The 27,994-nt window shown below is 45.1% G+C and overlaps 1 protein-coding gene across 2 annotated transcripts; it reads right to left on the minus strand.

Annotated features, from left to right (window-relative positions):
- Nucleotides 1-184: 184 nt before the first annotated feature.
- On the minus strand, nt 185-27,677 carry tmem266 (transmembrane protein 266). Of its 2 annotated transcripts, XM_062389875.1 has the most exons (11): nt 27,003-27,677; nt 25,476-25,584; nt 19,781-19,969; nt 8,720-8,874; nt 6,540-6,613; nt 5,699-5,755; nt 5,399-5,537; nt 4,643-4,758; nt 3,946-4,138; nt 1,758-1,820; nt 185-1,672 (listed from the first exon to the last, which is right to left on the minus strand). In XM_062389875.1, exons 2-11 carry the CDS (start codon nt 25,487-25,489, stop codon nt 1,029-1,031), a joined length of 1,644 nt encoding a protein of 547 aa, XP_062245859.1. In that variant the 5' UTR covers nt 25,490-25,584; nt 27,003-27,677; the 3' UTR covers nt 185-1,028. The 2 variants fall into 2 exon arrangements, with proteins under 2 accessions (XP_062245859.1, XP_062245858.1); XM_062389874.1 differs by lacking the exons at nt 25,476-25,584; nt 27,003-27,677 and adding an exon at nt 21,601-21,781.
- Between the last annotated feature and the right edge of the window lie 317 nt (nt 27,678-27,994).

A 27,994-nucleotide genomic window follows, 5' to 3' on the forward strand; every position in this document is an offset into this window, starting at 1 on the left:
TGGAGATAGAAAATACAATAAACATGGAGAGTTTGCAATGTTTAAGTAGCAAATCCTGAAGGTTCATGCTGTAATTTTTTCCCAACATTTTATTGTAGATCCAGTCCCTCAATATGTTTGGCTGTGACGAGGATCAAAAACAATCCTGAAATATTTACAAAGCTTCCAAACATGAAAACAACAAAAGGGAGTGTTTTTAGACTTGGTATGAACGCCATCACACACAGGTAGATTTTTTTTTTTAAACTTATCTTAGTGAGGGACATGCTGCATTTTTATTATTTCAGTAAACGCAGACTCGGCTGGCTTTCGGTCAACTTCCAGTCATGGCTCCTGGATTTAAATAGTCAAAATTACTTCGATCACCCACCAGTCAAAACGTCTCCACACATCTTTCTACTTATAGAGTTTAGATAAAAATGAAAACACTGATAATATAGAAAGACAAAGGTTAGAAAGAAGTGGACACTGATCCGATGTACCCTGCAGCAGTCCATCAAAGGGGACTGGTCCTGGTGAGTTTGGAGACACTAAACTGACAAATCGATCAGCTGCCTAACTTAGACCTGTGATCGAACCATGCCTCCAAGCTCGGGGGGGAGGGGGGGCTATGGTCACAGGTTGTAGCTCTCCAGTGAATCAGTCCAGCATTTCCAAATTCCTACAAAGTATATCAGAGGGAATTTACATATTAAAAGCCAGATTTGTTTGTTCTGCACACACCAGTTGTCTGAAAATGTTGGTCTTTCACCCTGTTGCTGGTTTTTCTTTTGGTACATTTTTTGTCGTTCATAAAACTCGAGTGTTTTTTGTAAGTGTCTATTCCTGATAAGTGGTTCCTGATAACAAGTCTGTCCATCTCTGTCCTCCACGGTCGATTAGTGCTGCTCTGGCAAGTTCATCCTCCCGGCTCCAACAGTACGAAGAGGATGAGGTTATGTGCCAGTGACTCCCGACAACATAGGAGTTTAGAAAAGCGTTCATTTTTGCGGTTTATCTGAAAAGTTATCCAGGTATCGGGCCGAGTCTCATGCCTCTGACAGTCGGTGGACTGGAGCCTCTTCTGGCTCCATCATCCTGTACTTCTCCTCCAGAAAAGCCTCATTGCCCTGCAGATGGATGAGTGGTTTAGAGTGGAGGCCGACTCGAATATCCTGGTTCCTCCTGTTGTAGATGTTGACCCTGTGCTCCAGCTCTGGGCTGGTCTTGGTGGAGCCTGCCGGGCTGGGCGGTTTAAGGTTGACAGGGTCCAGGCCCTTCTGTGTGAGACAGGAGTTCTCGGTCAGAGAGGAGAGCAGCTCCTGCACCACAGCACTGGGACTCCCCTGGGGCTGCCTGCCAAGGGCCAGGGGGCTGCTGTAGGGTGGGGGGTAGCAGCGCTGGTCGCTGTAGTCCGTGGAGGTGGAGGCCTCCCTCACAGTGGAGCTGCAGTCTGTGGTGGAGCCCAGCGTGTGGCTGCTGATGCTGTGCTGGCGGGCGCTGAAGCTGAAGCTGGTGCGGGACACCGTGGTCGTGGAGGCCTCGCTCACCGAGCTGCCGGTCCGCTGCAAACGGCTGGACAACACCGCATCTGCACTCACCAGGGAGAGGGGAAGCTGGCTGGGGTTTCTGGGCAGGTGCACGTCTATGGCTGCTGTGGTGATGACCCGTGCAGGGTCAGGGATCCCCATATCTGCAAGAACAACACAGGATGTTTAAATGTTGTGCGGGCACATGGGCTGTAGAGGAGGCTGAGGCAGAATGTTGATGATGCTCACCACTGCTTGGCTCACTGTAGTACTGACTGATGTAGTTGTTCATGTCATCATGACCATGGTGATCTGAAGAGGAGAAAAATGGCCCCGTTAATTAATCTCAGACACGATGAAAGAAAAACCAGTAAGAATTTAGAGACCACTGCGTTGTACATGTGTGAAAGACAAACTCTGGGTAAACACTGTAACCAATTCTTCGAATTTAACCCAAAGGTCACATCTGAAAACGGCTTCATAGGTTATATAGCTTTACAGTCCAATGAGTGATACATGGAATAGGTTGTTCATTCAAGAGGGCATTCAATCTTCCTTACAGAAAAAAGTAGCGTTCTAGTACAGATCATAAAAAAACTCATAAAAGGGTCAAACTTACACTCACAAAATAAATGTAAGTATAGAAACTGGATGAGGACACAAATTTAAAAAAAGATAATGTCTGATTAAAGTTCAGTAAAGACAAACAAATAGCAGTTTTAACTTCTTGTTTAAGCTGGTAATGGTTGGGGCAGTTTTGATCTCCATTGGGAACATGTTCCAGCAGGGGGCAGCGTAGTTGCTAAATGTGGCTAAATGTCTTTCCCCCAGTTGAAATGAGCAGCTCAGAGCTATGTTCATCTAACATGTCAGCAGTTTTGTGCAAATTCACACCTCTCATGAACTAGTTTAAAGTTCAGTTCATACACGTAAACATGAATAGTTCACGTTCACAGTTCACCATTAAATTCTGAACTAGTTCATAGTTCAGTTCATGTCATAGTTTTAAGGTGGAAAGTGAGAATGAAAGACTTAACTTGTTAAAGAAAACCTTATCCATCACTACCCCTTGCCTTTACTGTCGGAATCTTTATCAGACAGTGTGTAAAAATCCCTCTCTGCTTTCTCTTGCCATCTGTATATGAGACCGAGAGCTGTTGTGTCGCAGGTATGGCCTGCCCCTTTAAGGAAAGTTTGTAGTGTGTGACGTAGTGCACCTAGGTATTGTGGGAAAATAAGCTAAAAGTGTGTTTATAAGGAGAAGTCACGGACCACCTAGAGGTGATGCGAGTGTTGCTCCTGCTGTATATCCGAGAAATGAAGTGGCCGCATTCCAGGTAAAGAGTACATTAACGTCACGCCATCATCCTCTAACCCCGGGGACGCACCGGAGGTAGAGGCGCTGATAAAATCGGTCGGCCTCCTTTCTTCGCCCATGTTAAATACTTGGGCTGTTCGCACCGGCAGCGTAGTGCCGGGAAGAACCCGGAAGCACCGCGGCCACACACACAAGCACATCTCCTGTGGGGGGGTGGCGGCTACAGGCTTGCGTAGGTCAGGCACCTGTGAAGACCAGCATCATTTACCCCTGAACCAGCGCAGAGAAATGATGATGATGACATTTTTTTAATTTTAATTTTAATTTTCATTTTCATTTAAAAATAAATTAAAGATAAATTAAATTACATTTAATTAAATTTAAAAAAAAAACGCCCATAGCGCACATCCGCGCAGAAGCCCATTGCGCACATCCTGCGCAGAAGCCTACTTTTTTTTTTTAAATATTTTTGTTTTTATATTTAATTAATTTAAATTTACATAGTTTAAAATATTTTGCAATTAATAGGAGAAATCCTGCTAAATGTTAGAGTTTAGTATATTTCCAGCTTGAAGATGGGAAAGGGTGGGATTCAAACCCAAGCCCTTCTTGCTGAGGGACTTACACTCTACCGACTACACCATACCGCCTGATGATAAACATGTGGAACTAAACTCATTAAGAACCTGGACTAATTATCGTGTGCGTGTGTCCAGTTGATTTTATGCTGCTTTTGATAAACACTTCAGAGAAATATATTTTCTACTTTACTACATATATTTGACAGCCTTACTTAAAACTTACTTTTTGGGTTTTAGATACTGGATGATTGAACATACTTTAAAAACCTATTGTTAGAGAAAAACCCAGTACTTTTCCAACCTTGTCTTCGGACGCCTTACAAGAATCACTGTCTGCTGTGATGTCCTGAGGCTGCCCCCTGCTGGCTGCTGGGTTTCTCTGCTGCTCTGGCTTGGTTTGTGCAGCTTGTGATTAACTCCACTTGTGTGTACTTGGATTTGGTTTAGGGATAAAAGCCCAGCCTGAATCCCCCCCCTCAGGTAACACAGGTCTCTGAAAGCCTGTGATACAAAGGAGTTGGGTGTTCCGGACGGTTACCTGCCGGCCCCCCGGGCTCTCTCTTTTTAGCTGGAGCGTGATGCTCCGAGTTCCCCGGGGCCAGTCCATCCACCTCATGGAAAGTGCTGCTTTGTTTACCCCACATATGATGGATCTGCATCGCTGCTTCACGCTCTGCCACCAGGTCCAGGTCCTGCTGGGCCAGGTGGGCTCTCAGCTGCCGGATTTCAAACTGAAAGGAAAGACGGACACCAGGGAGGAGGGGAGAAGAGTTTATATTTTCCACCTTGACAGGCAATAGAAAATACATAGGAGAGTTCTTACGGCTATTAAATACTAATTAAATAATGTGTAGTCGGGCTAATGCCATCCACTTTTCTCTGAGCGTTGTATGCCTCTGTTATCTGGACTGGATGTATTGCTTAAATCATAGCTGACCTTTACATATGCAGTAAAGTGTGCATATTCCAAACTGCAGTATAACTCTTAGAGATACAGTAGAGCATTCAGTGGATGCACTTGAAGTTTCCCTAGATTATTACATTGTGATGTAATCATTCAATTGCTTTGTGCTGGATATCTGATATCCACCAGGCTGCTGTAAAAGGCTCTAATGGTGTCGAAAGACTGAACCAATATGTAAGGCATCCTGTATTCGCCTCTTGTTTGGTGCTTTGCCTCCCCCTGCTGGTGTAATGCGGAGAAACAGATTGTAGACAAGAGACGTGAGACGTACTGCCTGTTCCTGACAGATCTGAGTGAGACGGTCAAGCTGTTCCTCCCTCACCGCCTTGGCCTTCTCATACTGCTGGATCTCCATCTCCATCTCGACCTTCACCTGCAGCACATAGGCTGGAGCAACAGGAAGGGGAGCAGACGGACCACAGAGCATCAATAAGGTCACTTGTCTGTCAAAAGAAACATTTCATCCTCTCCAGTCTAACTCCAACTAAAAACTCTTCATTATGTAGAGATGGATGAGTGGATCTCTGAGATTATAATACACAGTTTTAGTCCAATACAATCCTCCATATTATCTGGATCGATTGATTTTAAATGTGATTTAATAAGGGGACTGTGTGACCTTGGTGAAGCTATCTTGTTCTAATGTGTTTTAAAGTGTTATCATATTTTTTCATTCACAACAATCATCCCTCTTGACGTCTAGGCTACTGTGTTATATTCAAAAACCACCAGGGGGAGCCATGTTGTTAAAATAAAAACATGCTCAGCTCCTGCACCTGAGTGATACAATAATGTCCATGTAGCAGCTAATGTACAAATATTAAAAACCACAGATTCATTACCATACATGATGTCCCACCATCACTCCTGGGGGGGAAATAATTGGAAAAAACAAGCTAAAGACGGAATGAAACCAATCCTGCAGAGAGCACACTGCAGTATCTGGTTCTGTAACCTGACAGCAAAGGACAGGACGCAGGGGACAACAGCCCCCAGCCCCCCCCTGGCCCCTCCCTCCTAGCCTCACCATCAATGATCCTCTTGACCCTCCAGATGCGCAGCGTGATGATGAGACCGATAGCATCCCAGGGGCTGCTGGGGCCGTTGGCCACTGTGGAGGCCACCATGGGGGCCAGAGAGAGGACGATGACAGCTCCATCAAACACCTGAGAGAACACACACACACACACGCAAGCACGCATGCACACATGCACACACCAAGTTACTATTGTGCCTGTGGTTCCCATATTGAGGTATGACATTGAGAGAATGACACTGCAGTGAGAAGGCCGCTGAGACCGGACTAATGGGACCCATGGGAACTTACCTCAACTTTGTTCTCTATGTAATCCCAGATCCCCAACACCACGATCCTGAACACCGTCTGAGACAGAGAGGAGGACAGAGAGCCGGTTACTCACAGGGCCCGCTGGAGGAAAACATGGATGATTAACTGAGAGAGGGTGGATGATGTTGGGTAGTGAACAGTAGTAAAAGGTATTTGCTGCAGTTATGATTTCTTTTGTCCCTCCACTGGTGATCCATCAATGACACAATATTAATACACAACACAGACGACACGATAGGTTTTTCATCTAAACAAGGAGAGACACCACGTTTAGCTGATTCTGCTGACGCAGCAGGGGCTGCAGGGGGCAGCTCTTCCTCCCTCTCTGTTCCTCCCCCTAACCCCCATCCTCATCTCCGTTATCAAGGTTGCAGAAACCAGCCTCCCTGCTGATTCAACTGCCTCCATGTGGCACAGAGGACCTGCTCTTATTGATACGTAACACTACAGCTCCAAATGAAGTTAGCAGTGGGGTGAGCAAGACCAATGTGGCCGGCTGTGAATTTTTTTTTAATCAATATCACAAACCTGAGGCCCCCAAAATAATTTAAAACTAGCGGCACAGAACAGCTCCATCTGCATTCCAGTATTTCTGCTGCGGATCAATGGAAAAACCTGACAGGGACCAACGGTAGAGCAGTGCTGTTGAGTAGGTTCACCTTCACTGATCCAAATCTACTCATGAAGCTATGACAGAGGACATCTCAGTGTTGTAATGAGAGTCTCCCTCCCTGGCCCCACGTACTGCACGACGCGGCGTTAACGGAGAGGCCGCTGCATCAGCTGTAAGCGAGCCTGCGAGGACACGACAGAGACTCACCTCGGTGAAGAAGACGGAGAGGATGGCCAGGCTGATCCAGTGGATGATGCTGGCGAACTGAGTTGCGTTGTTGACTGCAGGGGGACAAAACAGAAGAACGGGGGTGTCTCTGTAAAAGACAGCTGCTGTGATATGAAGTGGTGAATGATGGATGCTGCAGTAGCTGTTGCCTGCTGTGTAACAATGAAGGGGTGCAGTACACACACAGGCATGCAGCCTCGTGATAAATATGACTTCATCACATACTGTACATGCATGTATCTGCGTCTTAGGCTGTCAGCTGAGGAATTTCTCCTCCACGCATCACCTCTCCCTCCCATCTGTCTTTGTTTGCTTTGTTCACTGATCTGTCCATCAGTCCATTCATCTTCCTCCTGTCCTCCCCGCACTCATCCACCAGCCGGCTCCTTGCTGCCTCATTTCTTTGTCCGATAATCTCCCTCCACACATTTGTCTCACTACAACCCCCCCCCCTCCACTCGCTCTCGGTCAGGCCGTCCCAGAGGAACAATGAAGACTCAAATGTGTTTGGATACAGTAGGAGCAACATTGGCCGCTGTGTGTGTGTGTGAGTGTGAGTGTGAGTGTGTGTGTGTGTGTGTGTGTGTGTGTGTGTGTGTGTGTGTGTGTGTGTGTGTGTGTGTGTGTGTGTGTGTGTGTGTGTGTTTTTTCATTCATCTCCCTGACATCGAACAGGCCACGACCCCTGACTCTATGTGATGGATGAGGATGCACGCACTGAGCCGGGTGATGTAGATGCGGTGCAGTGGCAGGGTGACACGGGTCACACCGGTATTTCGACCACCGGACATTGTGTGTCCACTGTGGAATACTGATGAGAGGGTTATATCGCCCCCCCCGGCCCATGATTGATCAATGACACTGACTCATTATACAGTACATGTATGACACCAGGTCAGCAGCGGATCACTATACCTGCACATGATCACATGTTGCACATTGATTTGTCTGTGGAATTTAGTGATTTTAAATGTGGTCTTAGTGGAGGTATGTGCTGATGTTCTATTACAGTAAGAGAATAATAAGAGTAAACTGTGACCACTGTTCCAGCTGAGGGGTTGTAGGTACCACAACATCCACTTACTAAGATGTTATATGAATATGAACATCTCCTTAAAGTATAGGAAGTAAAGAAATACAATAATGTCCTATTGGCCAATAGATTATTTTTATACAGGAGTAAGAAATGATTTAATGAGCATCCCTTTAATTTGACAGGACCCGTGACCACAAGTTGTGATTCTGAAGTTGATAAACGACCATGGAAATTCTTTTTGGAGGACAAACTATGTGTCATGGAGGCATTTTCTAAATTACATCAGACTCAATTATCTCAAATTATGTGGGAACTGATATCACTTCACAAAAGCTAATATTGGCCGACACCTGACCTGGCTAATGTATTGGTGTGGCTCGGGTATATTCTAGAATATCTATTGCCTCTGCAGAGGAGGTTGTGTTTTTGCATGTGTTTGTTTGTTGGTTTGTCTGTGAGCAGGATTATGCAAAAGCTACCCAACGATGTGGGAAGAGTTTAGAAGGTAAGAATATCATTTTGGTGCAGATCAAGTTGTTTTTCTTTAACATTTTCACTGATTTCCAAGATATTAATTCCTGGATCTTGATGAAAATTTAAATCCTAATGAATTTAAATGTGGTTTCATTAGGAGATAGGAAATAGAGGTGTCTTGCCAGAAGAGGGAGGCATAAATTGTTTGTTTTCATGATGGTAAAAGCTGTTACCTGCTGTATAATAAAGCCAAGAGCATGTAAATGGTGCCTGTCTTTGATTCAAGTAGCATCTTCCAATATAAGTGTCTTTAGTCCCTCAAACTATCTTTATTGCGCTGCGAGAAAAAGTTAGTCTGTCATTTACTCCTGTTGTATTGCTGTAACCTGTGAGGGCATGGTTTTAATGCAGCACCGCTCCTATGCTGATTAAGGTCTTGGGAACCTGCTCCTTTGTGTTTGGTCTTTGAGTCTATACATTGACCCAGCGCCTCTGTACAGCAATTAGCAAACAATTGTGCTGAGCTGTGTACTTTTCCCCCTCTTCCTCTCCAAGAATAGTATCCAGACTTTAAAGAATGAGTGGAAGAGACCACAACCACATCATCTTGGTAATCTCAGTGGACGTCAGACGTGTTGCTGGGACTCACACTGCAGCAGCTTGGCGTCTATGAGCAGCTCCAGGGTCAGCAGCAGCACCACCAGGACGACGCAGGCCACCAGGAAGCAGTTGAAGCCCGCCGACAGCAGACAGACATGCCACAGCGCCGCCCTCCTCCCACAGCAAGGCTTCAGCCAGTTCGACCTGAGTGTTGGGAGGAGAGGGGTGGGAGAGACAGAACGAGAGCGAGAGAGAGAGAGAGAGAGAGAGAGAGAGAGGGAAAGGGGGGTTGTTGGTGGGGAGATAAACGGTGGATCTTGTTGTGGTGTTACTTTAATATGTAATGCTGGTACAGAGAGCAGATCTGACAGGAAGCCGGCAAGGGCAAATCAATAAAACACCAGAACAGCGTCTGAAAACACTATATGGATATTAAGGGTAAAAACAGGGTGTAAATGATACTGTTTTGAGTCGAACATGAAAGTGGGGGCAGACAGCCACTTGGATGACACCACAGGAGCAGTACGGAGGCTGGATGTATTTTCCTGTCGTTCTTTTATATTTGAGGAAGTTGTCGACATTAACTTTAATTGTATTGGATTTGGCTGCAATGCTGTTTGCCCCTGAAACACCAAAAGTGTTTTGTGGATTCAAGCGCTTCACCCACCCCACCATCAGCATAGGGGTGAGTAGACAATGATGGAATTTTTTATTTTTGGGTGAACTCTCCCTTTACTTTGGAGTTGGTCCCCCCTTGGCAGCTATAACAGCTTCCCCTATTCTGGGAAGGCTGGTGTGTCTGTGGGAATTCTCGCCCATTCTTCCAGAAGAGCATTAGTGAGGTCAGATGCTGATGTTGGACGAGAGGGCCCGGCTCGCAATCTCCGTTCTAGTTTATCTCAAAGGTGTTCGATGGGGTTGAGGTCAGGGCTCTCTGCAGACCAGTTAAACTCACCCAGCCGTGCCTTCATGGACCTTGCTTAGTGCACTGGGGCAGAATCATGCTGGAACAGAAAAGGGCTTTCTCTTAACTCCTTCCTCAATGTTGGAGGCAGAATTGTCCAAAATGTCTTGATAAACTGAAGCGTTAAAATTGTCCTTCACTGGAACAAAGGGGCCTCGTCCAAGCAGGGGCAGCGGGACAGAATCAAACACCTGAACTCGATGATTAAGAGGTTTTATCAGTGTAGTTTCAGCAGGGGGCCCCATTCTGCATGCAACTCACACGAAAACAGAGCTGCGATTAATTTACACCTAATTTAAAAAGCAGCACCAGGTATGAGGTCATTCCACGCATGGATTCACGGGTGTCATTTCTTATCTCATCTCCCTGTACAAGCATCGATTTTTGCCTTTTCTTTCCGACAGTCCTCTGAACACTAGATCATCAGGCCGTGTAATCCACTGACTCCAAGAGCCGTCACTTTGTTTGTTGTCTATTTTTGGTAACAGATTAGACGCCATCTGCTGTAATTCACATTCAAACACTAAATAATTTCTTAGGGTATCGTCACAAGTTTTTATATATTTACCATTATAAGATATAGTATCACATTAATGCCAGAAATAGCATGACGTCCATACAGGACACTCTCTTTATAACACGGGTACATAACCTTTAAGCCAGTAGTGGTTATGACAGAGAGATTAGAGTCTCCTGTGCTTAATTCTCCTCCCTGCTGCTTCGCTGGGTGACAGGATGGGTCTCTGGGTGGAAGTGGCTCGCTGACTGACTGGCTGGCTTCATCTGATTTTAAAGGACAGGCTGCCGTCTCATACCTGTATGCATGAATTTGGACCATTCTTATTATGTGTGCTGTGCTTTCCACTGGTTTAAGAAACTAATTCTTATACATACTCCCTTAGTCCTAAGAGTGCCGGTGTAGTGGTGTGCTCGCCCCCTGTCCAGGTAACACTGGGCCCGGAGATGTGAGTGTCAGACCTGCCTTAAATCCATTCTCACTCCCTGCTGCAAATTCCGCTAATCAGACACTGGGCGTGTCACAAAGTCCTTGGGATGTATGGTCAATAAATAATGACAAATATCCAGGAAGCGCACACACACACACACACACACACACACACACACACACACACACATATACACACATATACACACAGGGCTTTCCCTTCCTGTCACAGGTTTGCGTTACTTACATACTCACACTCGAAACACAGACACAAAGAAGGTAGGAGTGTGTGAGTGTGTGAGTGTGAGTGTGTGTGTGTGTGTGTGTGTGTGTGTGTGTGTGTGTGTGTGTGTGTGTGTGTGTGTGTGTGTGTGTGTGTGTGTGTGTGTGTGTGTGTGTGTGTGTGTGTGTGTGTGTGTGTGTGTGTGTGTGTGTGTGTGTGTTTGTTTGTGTGTGTGTGTGTGTGTGTGTGTGTGTGTGTGTTGTCCATTATAGGAGGCAACACTGAGAAAGACAGGATGTTCCCTCGGAAATAGCAGCTATCCGTTGTCACCTGTCCCCCACAGGAGGGAAGCTATGGGCAATATCTGTCAAACGACAAGAGAGAACACAATTTACTCCCTACTCTCCTCCTGCTTCAACTCACAACGAAGGTGGCGAGGGCTGAGAGAGGAAGCGGGGGTGCAGAGCGGTTCAAAGGCACTGGGACTCATCCAAAAAGTGAACCGGAGCTGGAGCCAGAGAGGAAGGATGGCGAGTTGGAGGAGGAAGAATGAGAAAGCGAGAAGAGAGGAAGAGCCTGAGTGAGTTCAAGAATGATTCTGGAAAATTTTAACTTTGGTTATTCCCATCGAGTTAGTGATAGCACTGCGCTCTGAAAGTAAAGTGCTCCATCAACCAAATGGAGCACGTGACACAAGCAATCAGTATATCATACATGATTAAGAAACTTAATTGCTAATTAGAGACTGGCAGAACAGTGCCAAGGCCCATCGGTCGCCTTATGAAACCACATTTAAATTCATTAGATCTGGATTTTTATTTGGTTCTGAAATTGCGCACATTCATTAATATAAGTCCCCAATCATGCATGATGTTTCTCATCAAGATCCATGAATTATTCTCTACGAAATCAAGGAAAAGAGTTGAACCCCCCCCCGTCTCACATGCTTAAAAAAACTGGATTCTTCTCCTGATATGGATCCGCACCAAAATGTGGATTCCTTTTCTGGTCATGTTCCACCCCTCCAAAACATTTAATGATATCTGCTGAGTAGATTTTGTGTAATCCTGTTAACTACCAAACAAACACAGATAAACTCAACCTCCCTGGCAAACGCAATTAAGGCTGCAACCAGTTATTATTATTAACTAAATTACTGGATCAGCTGTTAAGGCTGTAAATGGTCAGAAACAGGGTGAAAAACAACTTGGAAGACAAAATGTGTTGAGATGTCTTGTTTAGTGTGAGCAGCTGTCCACACAGCGAAAGCTCAGTTCATTCTTACAAGCAAGGAGCCGGAGATAAAAGTGTGTAGTGCTTTGGTTTAAAAGAAAATCTAAATATTTGTTGAAACTAATAATTTCCCATGAGAAACGAAAGGTGAAATTATTTCTGTCTATTATAAAAATGTACTGCTGACTTGTTTGGTGCCACTGTGTCCTACTGTGCTCGAGTTTAATTCTGGTTTCACCTCAAAAACAATAAAAAACCTGGCTGGTTTATAACTTATCTAATGCTCTGTTGTTTCTTGGCCAGTTGGATTGCATTGAAGTGACGTGCCTGTGTTTTCCGAACTATTACCAACAGCATTCATTGCCAAGCTATAAAAAAAACAATATACTGATCCTATGAGGTAAAGGAGAGAGAGGTGATCTTGCTGAGCGGTGTCATTTTTGCAGAAGTCGTTGAACCTCTCACAGCTACACTTCCTCTCCATCCTTCACCAAGGTCAGCAGTGGTTGGAGCTCTGCCACGCTGTGTCGTTGCTCTCCCAGAGGCCAACTGGTGCACTGGGCCCCCTGCTGCAGCCCTCTGTTCCAGCCAATGCCAGCAGATTAGGAGCTCAACACCTGGGGTGGCAAAGAGGTGGTGGAGGGTAATGGTATCATTAGTAGCCACCAGAGAGACTCTCCACCGTGCAGCACCGGTCTGACCCCAAGGAGCAAAGTCAAAACCCAGTTTGCCGGTGGAGGAGGAGGAGGAGTGCCAAGAAAAATAAACATTTACCTGAGGATACACCTCACACATTAGTTCAAAGATGGAAAAGAGACACCTCACTTAGCTCCAGGATTGAAGAGCATGATTTAACTCGTGCTGTGGGGAATCATAATACATTCAGACCTCTCCCATAAGCCGAGCAGAAGAAAGTATTAATTTAATAAACCTGTAAAGTAAAACTCTGTCTGGAAGCGGCGTGAATGGCAGTGATGGATCACTCTAAGCTAAGAAACTTAATTTTAGGGAAATTACTTTAAACCTTGAACGCTGAGGACCTGAAGTATTTATGAGGAAGTCGGGCGGCTTCATCGCTGGAGCCAAGGATGAAAATCACCTCTCTCTCTCCCAGGGTCACAGCTGGTAAGGATCGAATGGGCAATAGCTCAAGCGTTGGTAATGCAAGAAATGTGCATGCAAAGAAATCCACACACACACACACACACACACACACACACACACACACACACACACACACACACACACACACACACAGTTACACGTGGATAGGACATGGTTCATAAAGACATCAAGCGGCCGGCGGCTGCAGTGAGGGACGATCGAAGTGACCCTGACAGTTCAGAGAGAGAGGGGGGGGGGGGGGGGGGGGGGTGATTAGATCATGAGACTGATCGATTGTGGCCTGAGATGGAAGTGATGGCATCCTGCACACGACTCCACCCGCCTCCAGTCGGATCAACAGACAGGACAGAGCGACTGACGGGCACAGAGGAAAGTGTCTGCTCGCTCTGCTGGGGCCCATTCAAACACACACACACACACTGACACACAAACACACACACACACACACGTACACACATTAAAGGGGGGGGGGCGATACACAAGGAGCATCTCTTTCATTATAGTGTCTCCTGTAATTGAAACAGGATGAAATACAATGTAAACTCAATATAGGTGCAAGTTAATGGAAATTAAATCAGAGTGGTGGTGCTTTGTGTTTGTGTGTTTGTGAGTTAAGCAAATGGAGTGAGAGAGCACGGGGGAGAGCGGAGAGGGGCATATTCATTCAGAAATAATGAGTCTGAAAGACTGTCAAGTTGTCTGAGCTATTGATCGTCACACACACACAAACGCACACATGCACACACACACACACACACACACACACACACACGCACACACAGAAGTAATACAAACTCTAACATCTCCTTGAAACTGCTTGTAGAGGAAAGTCTAAAATAATGTGTGTGAACGACTTGCGTTGCCAGTCCTCTGAATAATTGATTGGAACTCTTGATAAATGTCTTGATTCCACATTCACATCAGTAACACTGCTCGACCCCAAAGAAAACTCAGCACGTTATAGGCCACAGATCTGTGGCATTGGCCCCGCGACCAAAACCATAAATCATGTGAAAACACATGAAGGCAGCGAGTCGCTCTCTACATGATCAGACCAGTGCTGCTCAAAGCATTTCACTTATACAAACATATGATTTATTGATGCAATCATTTGCTGATTCCAGCTTCTCCAATGTGAGCATGGGATGCTCTGCTTACATCTGCTCTCTGTCTTATGTGATTAGGTTTCTGGATTCTGGATCGTTGGTTAGAACAAACAAGCAGTTGGATGATATCAGCAGGAATCTTCCATTTCACTTTATTTTGATCATTTTATACTTTTTGCAGACAGGGAAGGAATAAGTTCATTGATCTAGAAAATAACAAATAAAGGAAATTGAAAGGACCAACATACAGAGACAAACAAAAACTCATTCTCACATTTAGAGTCTCCAATTATCCCATCCCCATCTGCTTGTGTTTGGAATGGAATTTCCTGTAGAGAAACCCACACAGACAAGGGGAGAACATGCAAACTCCACACTGAAAGACCCCCGGCCCAATCAGGATTCAAATCGTGACCTTTCTGTGGGTCAACAGTGTTAACCACTGCATCCCGAGCATAAACATGATGTCTTTAACAGAAATGCTTTCATTTCCATAACTTGAAATAGCTTGAGAAAGCTTATATGTATCTATGCACTCTAATGGTGCCTTGTTGTAGAACATATTTATTCAAAATATGATGTATTTGACATGTAAGTGATCATTTTGACGGACTATGTTCTTTTCAGAAAGCTCATGGATCTCGTTGACTATTTACTGACATGTGCCCGATTACATGTTCCATTTGTTCTTTGATAGTATAAGAGGCAGTGTCAGATAAAACTCCTGCAGTATTTTGATCATGATGGCACTTGACTCAGGTTTTCTGTTTCCTCTCACTCTCTCTCTGCACTGATGAAGACGCAGCCCTGTTCTCCCTCCAGTGTAAAACTTCAGCCGATTCACAACAATCTGCTGAGCTCAGCAGGTTCGAGTCGGGGGAAATGGACCACGACTGTGTGGCTGCAGGCGACTGAGCTGCAAAGGTGGGAGGACTTCAACCCATTCAGGCTGTTCAATGATACAAACGCTCCCCAACTTACTTTGTGAACTCGAAGAGGCATTTTTTTCTACTTGATAGCGTAAGGATTACTGAGAAAGCACATGTTCGGCATCCTCCTACGAAAACCACAAACAACAAAATCACAAATGGTTAAATCCGCCGCTCCATAACCACTGCAGGGTCATCTGTTATCGCGGGCAGAAAAAAAGAGAAGCAACCCAGAGAGAGGGACACCAGCGAAGCAATAAATATGCTGAATGAAGTGAAGCTATCGTGGATAATAAATGATGCCTTGTAGAGCCGACGTGTCTCATTGTCATTAATCTTCTACAGCCTCACACCCGGGGAATTAACATTTTTGTGGGAAATTAACAAATCAAATGAAGAGAAATCGATGAGAGTAAAATGAAGTATTGGCCTTGTATCTGCACTCCCTCTGGTTGGAAATCATTTGAATGAAAATGCATGCAGCTTTCCAGTATAACCGCCCTGTTCTCCAAACGCGATCACCTGTCATCCCTTCACTCCGAGCATCGCACGCCACTTTACAACCAACAGAGGAGATTCGGAGAGCAGGTCTTCGACAGGGAATTGGGCCACAGATACTAAGCAAATGGAGATGGATGGGGCTCCGTGTGCAAAGCAGCAGACAAGCCGTCCCTGATAAATGGGTTTTCACCAGGACACTTGATCTCTCTCGCTCTCAGCCTAAAAAGCAATCTCGCACTTTGCATGTCTGTGAATATTAACAAACCCTCAAAACCGGCACGAAAATGTCACCTATTGTGTCGCATGGTGCCAGGCAAGAGAGCAGCTTTGATGGAGAGGACTGTTCCTCTCTGTGCGTTTGAAATAGAGTCAGAGGGTGGGGGGAGGAGAGAAATCCTGCTCTCTTTTTCACACATCCATCAACACGGACCAGGTGTAGTACGGCTCCGCTTCTAAATCCCCATGACATATCGCTGCTGCCAAGATTCATACTCCAGTCTGGCAAGGTCCTTCACATATATATTCTGCAGTCTAGATTTTTTTCTAATTATTCCGTCTTCCTTCAACCTTGAGCATTTCCACCCGGGTTTGATTATGTGCAGGCCGACATGCTGCTGTGTTAATGCACCGGGGGGAACGAGGAGGGGCTGGAGAACTTTATTTCACTGTGGGAGGCCTGAGCTCTGAATGGAGTGATGGAATCAATCTATCCTGACCTGCGATTATCTTACATGATCCAAATATGAGCAAACATGGGATCAGCTGCGGCTGTCCACCATGCAACACGTCGCAGGGTTAATCCAACACATGACATTCATCAAATGAAGCCATCTCCCTGGGATCTGTAGCCATCAGCTTTCTGAATGGAAGCATGGAAGAGGCTTGTCAGCTCTGTTCCTCCGTCCACCCTAGCTCCTGATCCGCTCCGCCTCCACTCTCGTCCAGTCAAAGCGGCAGGTTGACCCATATGAACCATCTGTCATATCTGCAGTGCCTCACACCTCTTCAGTCTGGCCCCTGGAGATCAGCGGTATATGCTACTAGTGCTGCTGTGCACAGCAGGCTGATCTGGGGATGATAACCTATAATAAGTGCAGGATGTGCAGCATGAGGTGTAAAGACAGACGCCAAGAGTTCTACCAAAACCAATCCCGACACACCGGCCAGTTGCTGCATCATTGTTAAAACACATACTTGATTCTATCTGTTACTAACTGCCTCCTTATCTTATCCAAAAAGTCACCTGAGATGCATAAGTATTCTGAAATGACTATCTCTGCGGAGGAGGTTATGTTTTGGTCCCTGTCTTTTTCTGGGTTACACAAGAACTACTGACTTCCTCAAAACTTGGTGGAAGGAAAGGACGTGAGCTAAGAAGGAAAACAGTCAAATCGGGACAAATCTGGACAAATGGGTGGTTCAAGGCTTTTTTTAATCACTTTTTTGAGATCTTTTCACCAATTGATGGATCTTGATGAAAAAGATCCGGCACATGAAAAATATATGTGGTAACCAGGAGTGTGTGAAATGTGGTTCAGCTTGACTGATTTAACGGGGCCGTTGGGTCTTGGTGGAGGTACAGTATGTGCTCCACTTCTGGTTGAGGATGGATAGTGACAATCACATATATCTAAGAATAATGGAGGCGAATGAAACAATCCCTTTTACTAAACAACAGATGAAAGAGAAATCTGACCTGGTTCCACACAAAAACTTATGGAATAAAAGTGGATTTGCATTGACACCGCCCTCATCTTGGACTTTCCAGCAACTTCTGTGGGAAGATGGTGGAATCTATTAATACTTCCACCCAGCTCACCACTGCACAGGATCTGCATGTGCTGCGTGTGCCCCTTGTAGTCCGCAAGAACATCCACCTCCTACATGATCGCCCACGTCTCCTCTTAAAGAGCCACGAGAAGCTGCCGTGCAAGACATGTGCTTCCTCTGGTGCGCATGCAACTGCTCAGCTTTTACCAAACCAAACCAAACCTCATCATCAGATATTTAGGATTGGTTCAAAAGCAATGAGCCATTTAGATTTTAATCTCTGACCTTTGAAATAAAGTGATTCCATTGACATGAATGTTTTTTTCCAAACCACATTTTTGTTATCAAATTGACATCAGAATGCACCTGCTCATGGATCTACTACCACAGGAGGTTAGCGCATCTAGACAAGAACGTGACTCAGATATGTTGGCGTCTCTGGAATGCAAGTCATAGTAGCTTCTGAAAACGTGACGTCCTGCTAATCGGCAAAATCCAAGCACAGAGCCACTGCAACACCGGCAGGGAGGCGATGAAAGTGGGTTTACATTCTTCTGCACATTTACAAAAGGGCTAAAATTAGCCTTCAGTGTGTGGAGGAGTTTCTGTGAAGGCACATTCCAAAAACAAGGAGAAAAATGCTTTACAGAGCCGACACAGAGCACTCAGTTCACTGATCTGTCATTAGGGCCTGCGATGGTCGCGATTACTCTAATTATTTCGCTGCATACAACACATCCCACCTTTGTGTCATTCCTCTGATGCTACACACATGAGTCACAAAGGACCCGTGACGACGTACAACAGATTTTTTTGTCTAAGGCGACGAACGTGTGGGTATGAAACTGTGAAGACAGGTGCGTCTTACGATGTCTGTGACAGGAAAATCAGGAATTCTAATCTGAAAAGCTCTGGAAATAATAGACCGAGAGACAACTGCTTTCTTTACACCGCTAAATATTTCTAAACTTTCTGGACTCTTTCTTAAAGATGTAATTTTATTCTGATCAGAACCAGTGACCCTCACTTAAATCTGCCAGAGAGACATCTTGACATAGCCGCACATTTTCACTCCCTGATGCCAAATCCCAGGGGACCAGGGTGTCACATCCTGCCCTCTGCTGTGAAATTGCTACTTCGGCCCTTTTTGTGATCAGGAGACTGACAAAAAATGCGAAGTAGGATGAGAGAGTGGGTGTTCGGGACGGGAGCCATCTCTCCCTGCACTCTGTCCCACAGTGACGTCGGCCGGACCGGGCCACACAAGGCAAAGTCCAGCCGGACGTGGTCAGCTGACACACCGGGGTCGGATGGCAAAATGCCGGATGCTCTAATTAAGCTTCTGTTGTTTGTTGACTCTCTCTCTCTGCGTGGCCGCCAGCATCTCAGCGAGCCAAAGGGTTGTGAGTCACGCTTCCTGAGTGGAGAGCCATGGACTCTGGCTACAGGGGAGCTCTGGGAGGGGTGTGTCCTGTCCTGGGAGTGTTGGGCCAATATGGGGCGATGAGAACAACAACACAAACCCAGGACAAGTGGTCCTTGTGGTCAGGACACAAGACACAAGACGCAAGGCGCTGGCATTTCAGGAAAGCTACGTTGCTAACAACACTCTTTGTTTTCCACCAGAAGTCGACACCGTGAACAGAAGCCTGTCTGCCGGTGAGAAATCGCTGTGTCATTGAACTGAAATAAGACGTTGTCCATTTTAAAGCGGTGACACTAATAAATTCATCGGCAAATATCACCCGACTCCAGGACTCTAATATAAAACGAAGGGTGATTCAATACGTCAAGCGTAATTACCATGTGCAATAACGGGCAATGCAGAGAGTGACGGCAGAGCTCTTCTCTGCCAGGGTAGATTATAGATTGTACTAATTGCAATTCTGCCTTAATTATGGATGAAGCGCTTTCAAGCAACAAGCAGAGACAATGTCTCAGGGAGCGTATCTCCAGTATCTTCGCAGCTGTGTTGGCCAACATTAGTCAATACGTCATTACACCTTCAGCTTCTTAGTACACAATTTAATCACAGAAAGATTTCATTGATAATCGCAAAAGGTAATTTGTTCGCAGCTTCCTCAAAATGTGAGATGTCTGATTCCCTTCAAACCGTCAAAATGAAAGGGTAACGTTTCATGTTGTTTCAGGACTGAATCCTAAACTTCACATTCCAAATTCAACGCCTCTTTCTCTACAGTGAACACACTCAGGTTGTTTCAGGATGACCAAACCACTCATGAGTTCTGTTTTCTTTTTTTTTACTGCCTGTGGACAAACTGTCAAGCACCAGCAGAGAGCAAGTGGACGTACCCGTCTCTGTTGTCCTCTTCATCTGGGTTCGAGATGAGCTGTGATCCAGCGAGGGATACGTCCAGGGCGGCCAGAGGCAAGTCCCTGTAGCCGAAGCTGACCAGTTGGACGGGAGCAATGCACTGGTTGTCCTCCTCCACCTGCTGGGAGATCACCTCCAGCTCCGAGATTCCAGCCCGTGGAGGAACCCTGAGACACACACACACACACACACAAACACACATGGAGCAACATTACAGTCACAAAGTGGATGTGGAAGATGTCAAAGTGAACTCTTTATTGGAATTAGTTAATGAATTTACGCTGAAAATGCTTCAGGTAGCAAAGTGTCAAAATAACAACTGGGACTCTGTTTTTTTCTGATTAATGAAAACACGAACATGGTGGTGGTTCTTTGTTTCCAGTGTTTACTGGTACTTACGACGAGGACAGATTCATCTGGTGAATCGTGACAAGTGGATCTACACTTCTCACGAGCAGAGTGTGCTGCACAGTACGTCTCAAACCACTATAGAACGTGCACGCCCCGCAGATTAAAAGTTTATCAATTAAAACATTACAGATACTGGTTTTAACAACAAACCATTTGTACAGCCCAGTAATGGACTGAAACTGTTCACCTGTTTTTCTTAAATTTAGGCGACGCTAGCCCACTTGCCAATAGTGACCTTTACCCCATATCGCATCCTTCCACCAAGTTTAGTGGAAATCTGTCCCTTACTGTTTGTCTAATCTTGCTTACAAACAAACATAACCTCCTGCACTAATGTCAAAATCTGTTAGTCTCAATTGATTTCGCTCAGACACCTAATATGTCAGAGAGTTAAAAATTACCTTTTAATCTCAGTATCCATCGCTCCTCTCCTGGATTGGATTGTTGATAAAGCATGGCACATTAATTCACTGTATCAGAGGAGCCATTCAATTTAGTTGTAAAGTGAATAAATAAAATAGGATAATTAAGATTCTCTTTGGCTTTATCTGTGTTTCTATCCGACTGAATACTAAAACAAAACAGTATTTTTATTTGTTGAACAAAATAATTATCATTTCATGATCTACTGTTTATTTTGACCCCTTTTTTATTTCTCTACTGTATTTCCGCTGAGGACGGCGATGTTTGGCAGAAGCAGACAAAGAGTCGTTCAATCTGCCAATGAGGTCCTCAAAATCAAATATGCAGGGGTGTGTGTGTGTGCAAGTGATCCTTTCGAGCTCCGCAGCCAATAGTGGACAAGGAGAAGTCACCCTGGAACAGGAAGCTCACGCAGCTTGGCAGCCGTCCCAGTGCACCCAGCGTGGAGACATCAATAACCCTGATGCTTAACGGTGGAGGAAGGCATTGATTACAAGATACCAGGGAACAAAAGCTACTGGGTTGGTAAATTCTACAACCTCTGTCTGCTGGAGGTGAAGCTGTGGGAGGAAACGGTTAGTGGGAGATCACTGAGCAGACCCACCTCCCTGGTGAATGTGAAGTGGGCGGTCACGGGAGGAAAGTAGCTCTTTGTTTTCCCAGTCTTGCTTCTTGACTAATGGCTGTTTAATAGACAGACGTGGAAGGTATTTGTTTTTCTAACAGAAAATCGTAAATCTATATTTTCTGAACGTGAAAAATATCCAACGTAAAGTCCTCTCAGTCCTGCTCCCTCCATGTGTTGTTCAGCTTGAGGGTCAAACGCCGTTAAATAAACATGCTCGCCACAAACACACAGCTGCACACACCAGTGCTATCTGTGGACTTGGCACCTCAGACCAAACCGCAACAAGGACGCTAATCGGTCGTGACAGACACAAACTGTTTAGTGCATCAAACTCACGTTTCCAGACAATCACAGAGCATGCCAGGAGCCTTTATGTGCAGAGGCCGGCGGGGTGGCTGGTTGCCATCCCGGGGAGAGAAGCGGAGGCTTCACATCTGAACACTGCACCCTTCAGCGATCCAGGCAAGGACAGCCAGTGGCATGCTACAGGCTGGGATCCTTTCAGGGGCGCATGCCGTATTATCAAATGCCACGAGGAAGCAAAAAGGTTAACGCGGAGCGTGCATTGCCGGGGGGGGGGGTGGTAATCTCACACTAATAGAGAGGAAGAGCTAAGGGTGACCACAAAGCCCAAAAGTGCACCAACAGTGTCTTTTTAGTTTGCTTGGTATTGATCCTATGGTACAGCCATGTGTTAAGAATGTCGTCCCCTAATTTCTCAAGACTGTTCATCTACTCAGGACTCATGTTACAGTAATTATACTGTTGTTACATTTTATAATACATAAAAAGGACAAGTTTACCTACGCCAAGGAGGTTATGTCTTCATCTGTGTTTGTTTTGTTTGTTTGTTTCTCAGCTGGAATAGGGGATGGATCCAGGATTCTTTAACGTTATGAGATATGGTATTTTTCAACATTTTCTTTGATTTCTCAGGAAATAATCTGGATCTAGTTTATTTAAACGTGGTTTCATGCGGGGCCTTGGCGGAGGTTTATGCTATATACTGTGCCACTCTGGTTGGCTATGTAAAGGTCAAAGATACAATATGTATGAAGTTGTAGAATGTGTAACTATACATTTATAATCTGTGTTTTATGCATGCAATAAATGCCAGGTCCGGGCTTCTCCAAGGGGACAGCAATCCATAGTTACTCCCCCCTGCATGTCCACATCACATCCCCATAAATCACAACGCAGAGATCAATAGATAGATAAAAATATGATAGGCTGCTGAGATCGTGCCTCGGAGATGTGACCCCCCCCCAGAGACAATCCACTTCAGCAACACATTTTCTTGGACCGAATGTTTTCACTTATATATTTTCTATATGAACGTCCCTCTTGGCAGGACTCAGTGGTTCCATAGATCTGGACGGAAATGAATCTCACTTGAAATCTATTCCCATCCCCAGTTTTCTGCCGCCTTCTGTGAGAAAAGTACTCAAATACCGCTCAAGTCAAATACTGCTGAACTCGACGGAAAGTATAAAAACTAATTTATATCTTTCTACTGTGAATACAAAGCCGTGCACATGAAGGAGGTTAAAATGCTGACATAGGAGACAACAGAAGGGAATTTGTTCACTTCCAGGGTCGAAGCTGAAGTTTTTGTCAGGAGTGAGTCGTCTGCAAATAGTTTTGAAACATGTAGAGTAAACTTTCAATGGATAAATAGCTCTTAATAATAAGTTTAATCACAATAAACATTAATAACAGCTCCTGATTAACATCATGTTATGTAATTCTGATATGAAGCCGAGCAAATTGATAAGGTAAAGCTTTTCTATCACAGTGAAACAGTGTTTGACTGATGTCTGTCGCCTCATATTTGAAATCGCCTCTTCAGAGCGATAGATTATCTGCTTCAGTCACTTCATTGGAGTTTAAAGTGCTGCCTCAGCATGAACTTGTGGTTTGCAGAGGGCATGGGTATCATTGTCATTCCGAGAGCTCACTGCCACAGTATTTCTGTCCTGCTGTCTGCAGCCCATCCGCTCCGACTCAGCCACTAAGTTTGTATATAAGGCCACTTGGCTACTCTGTGGTGCAATACACTGTTCTGATATCATCAGGGAAGTGGGATCAATGTGCCAAATTGCTTAAATGGCCACCGGCAAGATTTCCAAGCAGCAGTTCGGCCACAAGCTCCTGATATGATGGCGCATTTGTAAGATTGGACCTTTTTGACAAATGTTGACAAACCCACTGCATCAGTGAAGAGAGAAACCCACTTTGAATCCATAGAATATCCATATATCGCCCAAATTAACAAGACTAAAATGACATTTAGACATTTATTCCGAAGACATCCCAACTACAGCTGACTGATCTACAAATCAAGCTGCCAGCGTCTATTTGTGACCAACTCGGACAATGAGTGGTTCTGTCAATTAGCAATTTCATACTCAACCCGATGTCTATTCATTTCCCCTGGAGATATAAATCTTAACAGTAATTAAAAGAACAGAAAACCACAAGGGCAATCTCGTCTTTAGAAAGTTACCCATGCCATTAATAATTATTAATAGTGCGTTCACTGGGCACTGTACTTCTAGCTTCACCCACTTGATGCACTATTGAGTGTTGTATTCTTAATTTTTTGTTGCATTTTCTTAAAGGTTGAGGAGAACAATTGAATATTACCAGATTCATTCCTTAACAGACCTTTAGTGATCGATTGTAATATTCTAAAGATTAATTCATATTTGGAAAAGGACCTCAATAGATACATATATTGGAGTCAGGGATTATTTTTTGAAAGTCGAACTGACTCAGTACTACTTCAAACTCCATGACACAACATAATGTTGATATAAGTATAAACTGTGTAACGGAAATATAGTGAATGGCATTTGAAGCCTCTTAGTAGACTAGACAATCTGCAATCACCTTAAACCTATTGTGCAAAAAAATAAGACTGAGAAAGGCAATTCTCAATTCAAAGAAAAATCAGATTGATGACATAATCATAGATAATAGTTCCTTTTGCAGTGGATTTCCAATCAGCGGATTTCTCTGCAGTCATCGTGCCGAGGAATTAGGAGCAACATGGCACCGGGTCACGTGACTCCGAGGTTAGTTACATGTTAGCTGACCTGTTTCAAAGCCAGTGGGCTCCTCCGGGTGTGTGGTGCTTGCTCTTTGTGCACTGGATGAGAAAAAAATAAATAACGTACAAATGGCTCCACACATGAGCGAATAATAAGAGCTGGGCTTCATCAGGAAGGCAGTGTTATCTCTCTGTTTCATTTTCCTTTTTTGCACATGCAGAAATAAAAAGATTTAACGTTTTGTTACATTGAGGTATGTGAAAAAGCTGATTGAATTTAGTTGGGTTTGAGCATCTATCTTTCCACGTTGCCTCTCTCTGTTTAAAGGGGGAGAGAGAGAGAGAGAGAGAGAGAGAGAGAGAGAGAGAGAGAGAGAGAGAGAGAGAGAGAGAGAGAGAGAGAGAGAGAGAACCGTGGGTGGGAGGTTACAGCTGCATCAAGTCTGGGAGAGCAGGGGTGAAAATAACTCCAAAGACCTTTCCCTGCATTAAAGTTTCCCCATCTGTCACTTCACAGAGTCTCAGCAGCATTAAATCAGGCCTCTGTACTAAAAACCACACGTTCTCTCTCTCTGATAGACATTTTAGACCCAGTGCAACCATCGGCTGCTCGGATGCCCGGCCTGTGAATCTGTGGTTGTGGGAAGCAGCAGCACCCTGTGCCTTTAACCAGTAGATGCAGCTGACTGAACCCATTTTGCCTGCACCCCTCACTCCCCCTCCACTCTATTCCACCTCCTCCCACTCCATTCGGTTGCCCTACTCCCTCCCTCTTCCCTTTCTCATAGCCCCAAACCTGGCTGTCATCAGAATGCAGGGCCTGTCTGGAGGACCTCACACAGAGTCATTATTAATAAGAGAAGATGACAAGTGAACATCCCTCCTGAATGCTAAGAGACGCCGACGGGGACTAGAGATGGCCGCCTTCTCACTCTCGGAGATGCCGGGCCGGGCCGAGCTGCGCTTTTCCCCCACTGAGCCCTTTTCAAAGTCATCCACAGGAGGAGCAGGAGAATATGGAGGTCGCGTTCTGATCGTCATATCCTGTACCACGACGAGGTGTCCTCTGCGTAAGACGTTCATAAATAGATATTTCCCATTTCACACTCTCCTGAACGTGGTTTCTAACAGGACTCTGGCGGGTGGGTGGTATACTTACTGGGAATTGCTCATGTTGAGGTCTTGTTGCAGCAAATAGACGTCCACAATAAGTGACCTCAAGTGTGAAATGTGATTTCACCACCGCAGAGACCTGGCTCCTACCACACCTACAGAAAACACAACAGAGCAATGTCATTACAACAGGGAAAGAATATAAATGCAGTATATCACAGGACATAATCTGTCTGGTGAGGATGAGAGATGATTGGAAGCTCTACTGATAGATCTCATTTGGAAATTGAATTGCCAACCGCTGTTTCCAAGGTCATGAACGAACTACCAGCCCCAAACTGTAAAATGTATAGTTACAGTTGGGTTTTAAAACACAAATACCTGCACAATTATCAGTGTAGTATCACTTCTTGTACATCCCTCGAAGGCGCCTTGTCCTCACTTCAGAATTCAAATACTTTCCTGGGGAGCACTTAACTGTAATGGATTTGAAATCTCCTCCAATATACGCTCCGCTCTGTGAATCAGGGGCCGAGGAACATCACACCTCGTGCATAGCAAGTGCAGCAGGACGCTCTGCTCTTTGTGCCACGGGATAGAGAGACATTTATGTCCAAGTCTGTTCGGTTAAAGCCCACTCCAGCTGCTTTGCAAGGAGCAGACATGACATGTGCTTCTGCATGAAGCATCCCCTTTGTGTACAAAAACACACAAGCCCCCAGTTCTCCGATGTAAACGTGACACTGACATCAGCTGTCAAAGGGAGATGGCTGCATTGGTTTACAGAACATTTGACTCATTTGAGGAAGTGGAAACCTGCAGACCCACACACAGGGAAGCCGAGGAGTCAGCAGCCACAGCAGAGTAATGTAGTGAAGCACAAGCAGATTAATTGCCACTCAGGATAACTCAGCCCGGGTCCTTCAAGGGCCGAGCGATACTGTTTCTCCTCAGCACCCTGAGAAAAAGCATTTGATCTGGTCATAAGACAGAAGGTCAGAGAGGGAAACAGATTCACAAATTACTACTGTGAGAAATCACTGTGGGGGAGAACAGAAGGGCAAGTGGGATGCTGAGTGTGTCTCACTGGATGCAATTCTACGCACAGCAAAGTGTTTACAGACTTGAGTTAATGTCAGTAGCCCATGAGTTCTACCACCTGGAGGTGTCACAACTTGCTTACTTATTTTGCACCTTTGTATGCATTTTAATGGATGTTGCGTTGTATCTAATCTGGACCCTCAGTCAGAATAATAAAAGTCATCATCATCATCATCATCATCACTGTAAGTAAAATTGCTTCATTAGAAGAGGTGGCTGTCACCAAAAGCAGCCATTTTTACTATTCAACTCCAACAAATACAAATAAATACACCGTGGTCTCCTTCTCGGATTCCTGCCTCTCTGCATTCACCTCCACTAATATGCATTTGTAATCATTATCCACCATGAACATCACACTGTGCTCTCACCGAGGCCACACGCTCTCTTTAAACCACCAAACCTGCACCAACTTGCCATGCGCGCTAGAAATCACCCCCCCTGCCTGGTAAAGAGATAAACACACACTCACCTTTTGGCGTTTTATTGCTCTACATTGTGTAAAGTGTTGTCGTGACTCCTTTGCCCTCGCAGAGATGATGGTTATATCTCCCTCCTCGCCGCTGTTGATGATGAGGATGGTGGTGATGATGATGATGATGATTATGAGGGAGGCTGGGATCTTGCTGTGTGTAGGCTGCGATCCCCCTCAAATCTGCTTCAGAAGACAGCGCACGATGAAGACCCCTGCTCCGGACTGGAAGCAGCATCCTTCAGCGGAGAACACGGGGCTTTGTCACCGAATCACGGAGAGAACGACATCTTCGGAGGGATGTGCATGCGGGGCTTTCCCCTCCAACACAGTCACAGCAGGGACTCCATGTGCCCGATGTTTAAAATAAGAAGAAGAGGAGGAGGAGGAGGAGGAAGAGGAGGAAGAGGAGGAGGTGGAGATTCACGACCGGGAGCTGTCCAGGTGCTGGAATCGGGATTCCAGCGGCGACAGATGCGAACCGTCACCGCTGCTCAGTCTCAGAGCTGCCGGCTGGATTTACAAAACACACGCATGATACCATCACATGGATCATACATGTCGTGTGTCTCCCTGCTCTGCCATAAAAGCCTGCGCACGCCCCCCTTCTCGCTCTCTCTCTCCCTCCCTCTCTCCTTACTGCGGTCAAGCCAGCCAACACTCGCGTCTCTGTCGTCAAATCAGCCGACACAGAAATTCTACTGCGCGCATATACTAACAATTATGGTCAACGCATCCAAAGCGTTTTTTCAAAATAAACTGTTGACATGGAGCATATACAAAATGCATAATAAAAAACAAATGGATTGGATTATATTCACAAGAAGTATTTATCGTCACACATGTCATTTTTATTAAATACCTACATACTGAATATCAAACTTATTCACTGTATAGATTAAGATATTTTTCAAAATAAAGTCCAACATGTATAAATCAAATCAGTTAATTTCTAAATATTTCAAAGTACGATAAAGATACTTTGCTCAATA

The sequence above is a fragment of the Platichthys flesus genome, chromosome 6 (assembly GCF_949316205.1).
Source record: "Platichthys flesus chromosome 6, fPlaFle2.1, whole genome shotgun sequence".
NCBI lineage: Eukaryota > Metazoa > Chordata > Actinopteri > Pleuronectiformes > Pleuronectidae > Platichthys > Platichthys flesus.

What these genes read in the sequence shown, in the direction of transcription:
- tmem266 (XM_062389874.1), bottom strand. Translation starts at nt 21,623, where the DNA reads ATGCTCTGTGATTGTCTGGAAAC. An exon ending in AGACGCCAAGCTGCTGCAGT is followed by an intron (nt 6,614 to 8,719) that starts GTGAGTCCCAGC and finishes GTCCCCCTGCAG; the next exon opens with TCAACAACGCAACTCAGTTC. An exon ending in TCTCCGTCTTCTTCACCGAG is followed by an intron (nt 5,756 to 6,539) that starts GTGAGTCTCTGT and finishes TCTCTGTCTCAG; the next exon opens with ACGGTGTTCAGGATCGTGGT.